Source organism: Gymnoscopelus braueri, assembly GCF_963280865.1.
Source record: "Gymnoscopelus braueri genome assembly, chromosome: 1".
NCBI lineage: Eukaryota > Metazoa > Chordata > Actinopteri > Myctophiformes > Myctophidae > Gymnoscopelus > Gymnoscopelus braueri.
Genome location: NC_137603.1, coordinates 41,934,076 through 41,944,075, shown reverse-complemented (window position 1 = coordinate 41,944,075; position 10,000 = coordinate 41,934,076). Strand labels below are relative to the sequence as shown.

At 47.0% G+C, this 10,000-nt stretch overlaps 1 protein-coding gene across 1 annotated transcript in view; it reads right to left on the bottom strand.

Annotated features, from left to right (window-relative positions):
- The window catches only part of ush2a (Usher syndrome 2A (autosomal recessive, mild)), a gene marked incomplete at both ends in the record, with an annotated part of 324,178 nt that overhangs the window by 86,535 nt on the left and 227,643 nt on the right, over positions 1-10,000 (bottom strand). The window contains 2 exons of the mRNA XM_080433174.1: positions 5,808-6,087; positions 7,378-7,601. Of these exons, the coding sequence (XP_080289300.1) occupies positions 5,808-6,087; positions 7,378-7,601 (504 nt within the window). The remainder of the gene's footprint in view (positions 1-5,807; positions 6,088-7,377; positions 7,602-10,000) is intronic.

Below are 10,000 nucleotides of genomic sequence, written 5' to 3'. Positions count from 1 at the left end.
CATCCCCTGAGTCACGGTTTTGTTTCTCCATTCTGAATTCCCATAGACGTGTTTAAAGGAGTAGTTCACCCAAAAAAAATCTTATTTTCTATCAATTACACATGAAGCCTTGAATTCATGGAGATTTTTTTGTTGGTAGGAGACTCAAAGTGTCAACTTTGAGTCTCCTACCAGATACATTAGCATCTTTCCGCCGGTAATCAAATTATTGGCTTAGGAATGCAACAAAAGCAAAAAATAATCCATGAATTCAAGGCTTCATGGGGTGTGCAATTGATCGGTTTCTGCCGAAAATTTTATTAATTCGGCGGTGGTAACGTTAGCGTTTTCTCGCCGTCAGTTGATGCTTCATATCCATATGAGTCAAACCGCCGGGATAATTTGTTTATTTTTGGAACACAGTTCTTATATGCCGCGATATTAAACACATCTATGGAAATTCAAAATGGGGAAACAAAACTCAGGGTTACGGATGTAACCCCGGTTTCTTTAGAATTCGGAGTAACATACTCACTATGGGATATCAGCGCCCCCTGGCGTTGATGCAGAGCTACATACCATAAACTCCCGGGCCATTCATTGGCTGAGAAGGGTATGTCACGTGTCCGGTAGACCGGAAGAGGTATAAAACCTCTTGCGTGACGTGGCTCATCCTCTTTAACACGCTTCCTGCATGCAGATGCACACAAACAGGGGTGTTAGGTGAGTATGTTACTCCGAATTCTAAAGAAACCGGGGTTACATCCGTAACCCTGAGTTTCTTGTCTAATTCTCCGTAACATACTCACTATGGGATACATAAACCCCCCTGGGGCTTATAGCCATACCGAATCTCAGGTCCGCACGCCCCCTAGCCATAAGGCCCCGTCCCCCTGGACGTGACCTTCGGCCTCACGGGCGCCCCAGCCCTCCGGGCCGGGGTGCGGTATATAATTGAAAGAAAAGGACCCTGACAGACCAAGTCTGCCTATTCATCTAATGAACAGATACAAGTCTGACCCATAAGTGAAAACAAGGAAACAGGGCCTCCTCCCCCGGAAACCTACCAACGGTGGTTCCGAGGGGACTCAAGAGAAGGAAGGTAGAGAAGGGAAAAAAGGCGGGTTACACAAAAGACCTGCCTAACCTCCCCTACCCTAACTAGAGACCGCCACTATGTCCAGCGTGCGCCACTGACGCCGCTGCCACATCCAGGCTGTAGAAAGCCGCAAAAGTCGATGGAGACGACCAGTTTGCGGCCGCGCACACCTCCTGGACCGACATTTCCCTGGAGAGGGCCCAGGAAGTAGCCACGCCTCTAGTAGAGTGAGCCTTCAGTCCTTCTGGAACTGGAGCGCCACTACTGACGTAGGCCAGCCTAATGGCATCCAAACTCCATCTAGAAAGCGTCGCCTTAGTCACTGCCTTCCTCCGACCATCTGGGCCGAAGGAGACAAAAAGTTGCGACGACGACCGGCCGACCGCCGTCCTCTGGCAGTAGAGCTTCAACGCCCTCACTGGGCAGAGACAGTGCAGCCGCCTATCCTCTGCCGAAGCGAAAGGAGGCGGATGAAAAACTATCAGCTCAACCGGTGTCTGGGCACCATTCCGTTCTTGGGAACAAACGCCATGTTGGGCTTAACCAAACCCTGCTGTCGTCTCCCAAGAACCTCATGCACTCCGAACTTACTGAGAGCGCATGTATGTCGCTGACCCGTGTAGCTGTAGTGAAAACAACCACAAGAACCGTTTCGAGACTAACGATCTCCAGATCCATAGAGTGAAAAGGCTCGAACGGTGGGAGGCAAAGCGCCCCCAGCACCACCGCCAGGTCCCAGGCCGGGAACAGAGGCCTAGAGACCGGCCTGTACCGGACCCCCCCCCCCCCCTTCTTTTCCACCAGAAAATACTACGAATAGAAAACCAGTTGGTTCCTATTCATAGATAGTTCCCTGACTATGTTACTATGAATTCTAAGGAAACCGGGGTTACAACGTAACCTCGCGTTTCTTGACAAATTCTTCGTAACATACTCACTACGGAGAGAGAGTGAACCCCCTCTCTCAGAGACATGGTTGCCTTATCCTCTGCATGAGAGGAACAACACCGTGTCCGACATAGGAGATTATATGCATAAGAGCACGTGGAAAACACACCAGTACAACCACAATGTGTTGTTGCGGATCAGGGGAGTTGATCAGTACAATCACAGTGTGTCACTGCTGTACTGAAAAACCCTGTACACACACAGTGTAACGCTGATGTACTGGGATAGTAACCAGAAGTATCGGAAGTAATTCTTTAATAGCGCCCATGCTCAAGGGGAAGGAAACTTCCTCCCTCAGAGTATTGGCTGCTGGACCCCTTGCACGGGAAAACAATACTTTTTCTGTCACGGGGGGTTTTGTGGAGAAATGCAGCCTGAAACCATTTAGTATTGTGAGCAATACCTAAGCATTCGGCTTGCAAACCTCCATTGCTTCGAGCGAGTGGCTTGGACGATGACGTCACCGGCCGCTCGGAGAGTGGGAGCGTTGCCATGGGGACCGTTGCCATGGGGACCAGTGACGCTGCCACTGCCGCCGGCGGTGCTAACCCTCGGGCCAACGGAGGACTCGGAGGAGTCACGAGACTGGCCACGGGGAAAAACCCCGGCGTCAGAATTAAGCCCAAAGATATATACAGTGAAAACTATATATATATCAATGATTAATCCTACCTTGGCCGTCGCCAGAGTGTAGAAGAGAGAGTAACGTCACGCTTTGATCTCGCCGCAAAGCGGGCCTCTATGGGCTATAGTTCCAACATTGGAACTATCTCATTGACGTAGACAGAGCACTTCCGCATTCCATTCTCACAATGGGATCGACGCTACTGTCATTACTCTCCTCCTAACTTACTCTGGCCGCCGCCATCTTGTCGACAAAGTCGTCCTCCCTAGGAGGTGCTTTGTCGCCCTCCAGCGGCGAACGTGAGGCGGTACGGCCAAGGGGTCATGTCTGACCGAAGTACTTCCGGTTCACAGTGGTGCGTGGGCACTTCCTGTGGGACGGAAGCCTGTGAGGCGACAAAACCTTCCTCCCCGTAGGGGATGCTTTGTCGCTCGTTAAAGGCGAACGTGGCCTGCAAATCATGAGGCGGTACGGCCAAGGGGTCATGTCTGACCGAAGTACTTCCGGTTCACAGTGGTGCGTGGGCACTTCCTGTGGGACGGAAGCCTGTGAGGCGACAAAACCTTCCTCCCCGTAGGGGATGCTTTGTCGCTCGTTAAAGGCGAACGTGGCCTGCAAATCTTGAGGCGGTACGGCCAAGGGGTCATGTCTGACCGAAGTACTTCCGGTTCACAGTGGTGCGTGGGCACTTCCTGTGGGACGGAAGGCAAAAACCGGCGTGACCCCATTCCACTGGCGCATTTGCGCCCTCTGGCGGACAGGGGTGATGTGGGTTTTTATATTACCTTCATATGATCCAGAAACATGCACAGATGTTATCCAACAATGTCTAGAACACCGGGACTCGGGTGTTCTAGACAGTGTGGGCTTATGTAATTGAGAACGTTGATACATTTTCATTACATGCACAGATATTAGCCCATCAATGTCTGGGATACCGGAGTTCGGGCATCACAGACATTGTGAACTTATACACAGAGAGCATTGGAGCAGAGAAGCCCGCTTGCAGGGGACTCCATTGCTCCGCTGCTCTTTCAGATGTTATCCAACAATGTCTAGAACACCGGGACTCGGGTGTTCTAGACAGTGTGGGCTTATGTAATTGAGAACGTTGATACATTTACATTACATGCACAGATATTAGCCCATCAATGTCTGGGATACCGGAGTTCGGGCATCACAGACATTATGGGCTTATATACAGAGAGCATTGGAGCAGAGAAGCCCGCGGTAGGGGACTCCACTGCTCCGCTGCACTCAAGCCACGTGAAAGAACGAGATCGTTTGTAACATGTAACACATTTATTTCTTTGGCAGAAAAAAATTTGTACTTTTAAACACACATTCGTTTTCATTAAACATGGCCTTCTGGCAGTCGAGGAGCCGTCCATCTTGTCCACCGAGTAAGGTCTTCAGAAGCCCCCGAGGTTTGCTCGATACACAGAGTGAGAAGGCTAACAAGCTGGTGTTATCCTAGCGAGGCAAGCTAGGCTAGGACAACGCTGTTAATAGCCTGTTGCATGGGTGTTAAGCCAACAAAACACTGCCTGACTAAGGCGACGTTAACCTAGCGAAGCAGCTAACGTAGCTAGTCTGGGCTAACTCACTCACGAGCTTCTGCCTCGTTCTCCCCTCGCCTATGCTGCCGTCGCCGGAGCCCCTCGTTGTCTCCTGGCGACGCACCGCTGGCCCGGTACGCTTGCTGTGGCAGCGGAGTAGACGGCTGGGAAGAGGGGGAGGAAGTGCCGCTAGGTAGTCGCACCTGGGTGGTTCCCCCAGGCACGGTGCTAGCGGCTGCTGCAGTGCTGCGTAGCACGGCTTGTGTAGCAGCCTGGAGGTGCTGCGAGCGGGGGCTAACGCCGCTCGCAGCCGGGACTGCCGGAGGGCCCATTGTGGACTGTGAGCGCACGTGGTGGGCCCCACCACCCACGTTCCCTGGGCCGTGTTGCTGGATCCGCGACGACCGGGGACGAGACGTCGCTGCCTCCCGCAGCCAGGGCGCTGCCCTGGCTAAGCGGCTATCGAGGTGCAGCGTGGAGAACAGAGCGCAGTCCTCGCAGCGTCCCGGTGCATCTTGGAAATGCCTCGGCCCCGTAGAGACCGAGGCACGAGATGCAGAAACCACGAGGGTCATCCCCGGCGATCATCAAGCGGCAGAGCAGCAATAGGGACGTGGAACCTCCATCTCGAGCTAACCTGTTAGCTTTCAGCCGCAAGGCTAAGAGCGCGGAAAACTCAAAGGAGGAAAACTTGCTTTAGCAGTAAAAGAAAGAAAGAGAAGATAGCCGCGGGAGCGGAAATAATAAAACTTTTTTTTTTTTTTTTAATAGGAGGAAAACCCGTTGGTTAGTACAAGTACCACCGAGTGGGCTAAAGCTGGTTTCTGTCCTGATCAAAGTTACGTTTGTTATTATTAAGGTATGTCTTGAGCTGTTGCATCTGCCATGCAGAGAAGCGAAAGAGGATGAGCCACGTCACGCAAGAGGTTTTATACCTCTTCCGGTCTACCGGACACGTGACATACCCTTCTCAGCCAATGAATGGCCCGGGAGTTTATGGTATGTAGCTCTGCATCAACGCCAGGGGGCGCTGATATCCCATAGTGAGTATGTTACGGAGAATTAGACAAGAAACCTTGACCCGGGTAGGATGCGTAAATTACGCCAAACTCCGGTACTCTATGGTCTTTGAACATATTTTCGTCAAAAACACCCCCCCCCCTCTCTTTCTCTGTCTCTCACTCACTCTCCTCCTCTGTGGGGCTGAAAGACGCTCACCAGTGGATACTTCTCAGCTGTTATTTTATTCTTATTAATAATATTCCAAAGATGAGTCTCTCACATCTGCCTGAGTGATATGCGGAAACAATGTGCCTGACCACACCTCATTTTAAGACCAGCACGTTCATGGGAGCACAGATGGGCGCAAGTGCATGGGCGTAAAAATGACAGTTGTAAACGACTCTTGCACTGCGGTTAGATAGGGCCCTGAGAGTATACAAATGGTACCAATTGAACGCTTACGGGTCCCTTTGGTACCTTTTATATACTCTCAGAATTAAATTAACAATGAGGATTTTACTGTGTACACAAATATAATTTGCGGCTCAGATATACTAAACACACACCCACACAAACACCCACCCACACACAGTACCTGTGTATGTGTGTGTATTGGCATCTCCACTGTACACCACCTCCTCGGGAGATGCACACACACCTCCCTCAGACCACTGAGGAGTGTGCGTGATGGCCGTCCGGTGTGCACTGTGCGTGGCAGTCGCAGGAGGAGGAGGAGACGTTGTTGAAGTGTTTGTGTGGGTGTTTGTGCTCAGCACCCACGTGCACGCAGTCTGAGATGGATCCACGTCACAGGAGCCACAGAATGCTGTGGAGACAGAGGACACTGGACAGAGAGCTGCCTGGAGACACTGAGGCTGGAGAGAGAGAGAGAGAGAGAGAGAGAGAGAGAGAGAGAGAGAGAGAGAGAGAGAGAGAGAGAGAGAGAGAGAGAGAGAGAGAGAGAGAGAGAGAGAGACAAAGAGAGACACAGCGACAAATAGAAACAGTTATATTCTCCTCAAACTCCATGTTGGATCATGCCGAGCCCAACAATATAATACACAATAATACACCAATACAATACAAATACGTATTTCATGTAACACTTTTCAAAACACAGCTGCAAAGTGATTTAAAGTCAAGCAAAAAACATAAAAGAAAACACAATTGTAGACATAACATTACATATATGATCTGCTATAAACAATGCAATAAACATAATCATAACATCTACTCCTTATAAGAGCTGATCTGTAAAATGGGCATTGAGAAGTGAGATTTGATTAAATAGATTTTCTAGACTCTAGTCTAGAACATCCTGTATGAGGATCTTGAACTTCAGTCTAGACTCCGAAATGGCCTTAATCTAAACTTTGCAGGTTAATGAATGTGTATATGATTCATAGTTATATAATTTCTCTGCTTACTGCTGTGTCACACATACAATATATCTACTGTGAACGTGGTTTATGGTGTGTGTGGTGTGTGTGGTATGGATGGCCTTAATGACATCATTAGAGCTAATGAGAGATCCTCTCCTGTCTTTGTCCCAGTGTGTGCGTGCGCGCGCTTTTGTGAGTGTGTGTGTGTGTGTGTGTGTGTGTGTGTGTGTGTGTGTGTGTGTGTGTGTGTGTGTGTGTGTGTGTGTGTGTGTGTGTGTGTGTGTGTGTGTGTGTGTGTGTGTGTGTGTGTGAAAGAGAGACATGCTGAGTTAGGAACACACAGACGCCACATGACCCTGGCTGATGAATGGAAGGTGGCTCAGATCCTCCATTGCTAATGTGACACTGTGTGTGTGTGTGTGTGTGTGTGTGTGTGTGTGTGTGTGTGTGTGTGTGTGTGTGTGTGTGTGTGTGTGTGTGTGTGTGTGTGTGTGTGTGTGTGTGCTCTCGCGCGCTGCGCGAGAGAGAGAGAGAGAGAGAGAGAGAGAGAGAGAGAGAGAGAGAAGGAGAGAGAGAGAGAGAGAGAGAGAGAGAAACAAAGCAACACAAATTAAAGTTATAATGTGTTCTTGGTTAATCTACCAGTTCAGAGAAGTATAACACACACACACACACACACACACACACACACACACACACACACACACACACACACACACACACACACACACACACACACACACACACACACACACACACACACACACACACACACACACACACCAGTGTTGAGAGTCCAGGCGTGGGACGGTCGGCACAGACATGTCGTTGGGGGTCATAGCCAATGCCGTTGCAGCATTCCTCTTCCTGGTGTATGACCTTTGACCCACAGCACTGGAGTGTAACTGTGGCATTGCCAGCAGGGTGCATTGTGGGATATCCATCATGGTCAACACAGCAGAGGGAGGTAGAGGAGTTTATGTACTCCGGACCACAGCAGACCAACCCTGAGCACAATGAAATATAATGGATTATTAACATGATGTATTATATGTATTATGTAAGTGTTTATATTATTTGGAATGTCTCGTTTTATTATTATTAACCCATTAAAACTGGGAACGTATCCGTGCCATTTTATATTTTAGCTATATAATGTATATATATAGCAACATACGTTTTTCAGAAAACTCTTAGGACAATGGTTTGCAAAAAATAGCAGATATACAAGCTTTGTGCCGTGCTGCAAGCTTGTACATCTGTTATTTTTGAACACGTTGAAATATCTTGAAAGTGTTTGAACAAGATGTAATCATTTAGATTTTTTTTTACGCAAATCTCCTCTTCTGGTGGTCCCTGGCACCAAACATTTTCAGATGGGGGTCCGTGGCCAAATACATATCAATTTGGGGGTCCTTGGCATGAAAATGTTTGAGAACCACTGGATAGAGACATTTGTAGAATCTGCCTCATGTCTTACTGTAATAATAGGTTAAAATATATATTTTATATTCATATTATTATGATAAAATAAGCATGGGGTTCAAGTAGAACGTTTTTTATAGTCACGTGCAATTACAATATTTCTGAAGCTACATTAGGCAGTGAAATTCTTGCACTTAGGACAGTGTGACAACAAAAACATTTAATTAAAAATACAATACGGTAACTTGCCCAAAGAAGAAAATCTACAGTAAGACATCTGAGACATAACATTTAGTTATCTGAAAACGAAAAGTGCAATGAGACAGTGAGAAGGAGGAGCGAAATAATAGTTTTGGACAAAATTCAATGGCAGAAAATCGAGTAGACGGAAATGGCCCAATATTCAATCAATCGATCAAGTCAAAAGTCATAAAAGTTGTTGTGTTAGAGTTAGTAATGCGAACAGTGCAATATTAATAATATTTAATAATGTGGATGGATGTGGAACATCTCCAGGAGGCACTGGAAGCTGTGGGGCCTTAGTGAGCTTCTCAGTGGGATGTGACATGGAGGTCTGAAAGCACATGTATCTCCACAATTTCAGTTCCTCTTCTCTGCTTAGTACAATTAGTAAAAAACTAGTACAAGTAAAAGTACAAGCTTTTAAAAATACTCAAGTGCAACTACAAGTTAAAGTTTATATATCAATGCATTGCTGTAATGTTTTCACACTGAATTTATAGAACTTTGTAAGCAGAGATGTAGTTTGTCTTCGGTAAACACAGTAAATGATTTTTTTGTCTGTGTGTGTGCGTTTTTTCCCCCCGAAATCTCAAACATGGACTTCAGATAAGGCCATGGGTGTTCTGGAGGTTTGTCAGGCTGATCTGGCTGCTGATCAGACTCAGCGCATTCTTCTCCTGCTGCCGCCATTACCGTGTTTTGTTTTGAGTTGAACCAAGAGAGCGTGATGGAAGAGAGATATCCTTATATGGATAGGTTTACGCACCTAGATGCCAAATTATTTCTGCTTTTACGTAGATCCCAGTGAACAGCGTGTACTGTGATTACTGTTTCCTTCTCTGAAGAACACAGCGTGTGACCAATTGCATTTTAGGGAAGAGGGGAAAAAAATAGAAAACAGCCAACTTAAAAGTAACTAGAAAAAGTAGAAAAGTAACAGCCTTCCTAGAAATGTACTTGAGTAAAAGTAAAATATTTGTCTTGGAGTATCCCAAAAATCAAATACTCAAGTAAAGTAAAGTACAGATACTCAAAATCTGTACTTAAGTACAGTACTAAAGTAAATTTACTCGTTACTGTCCACCACTGCTTTTGTTTACACAAAAAGTAATTTCACCCACTTTTTTTACACTACACAATTTAGCCAATTTATGTTGAAGCTGCATGGGGGAGGGTGTTTCATTTCTCCTCTCCTCTCCTCTCCTCTCCTCTCCTCTCCTCTCCTCTCCTCTCCTCCATAGAGTAACCATATTCAGGCTGTGTTTTCTGAGAGCTGCCATCTTTGACAGTGACAGCTGACGTGAGACTGAGTGTACTTCACCTTCTGCAGCAAGGTGACATTTTAAATACCCAGTATCTCCCTTCTCCCTGGAAATGTTTAGCAACTAAATATCATATATCGTCCATATTTCATTGCTCACATACCCTTGCCATTTCAAATTCAAATAACTTGCGCAGATTTTAGACATCGACAAATCATAATACATGATAATACGCGCCTCCGTCGGTGAAAACCAGTGCACCTTTTTCAATCTGACTGGTTTTCCAATCATACTGTGACATATATACTATATATACTGTATATACACAAGCACACACACACACACACACACACACACACACACACACACACACACACACACACACACACACACACACACACGCTGTTGAACTTTCTGCCAAATACTTCAAAGTTTGTTGTGTTGAATACGGATGGACTGCATATCTTTATTCTGAT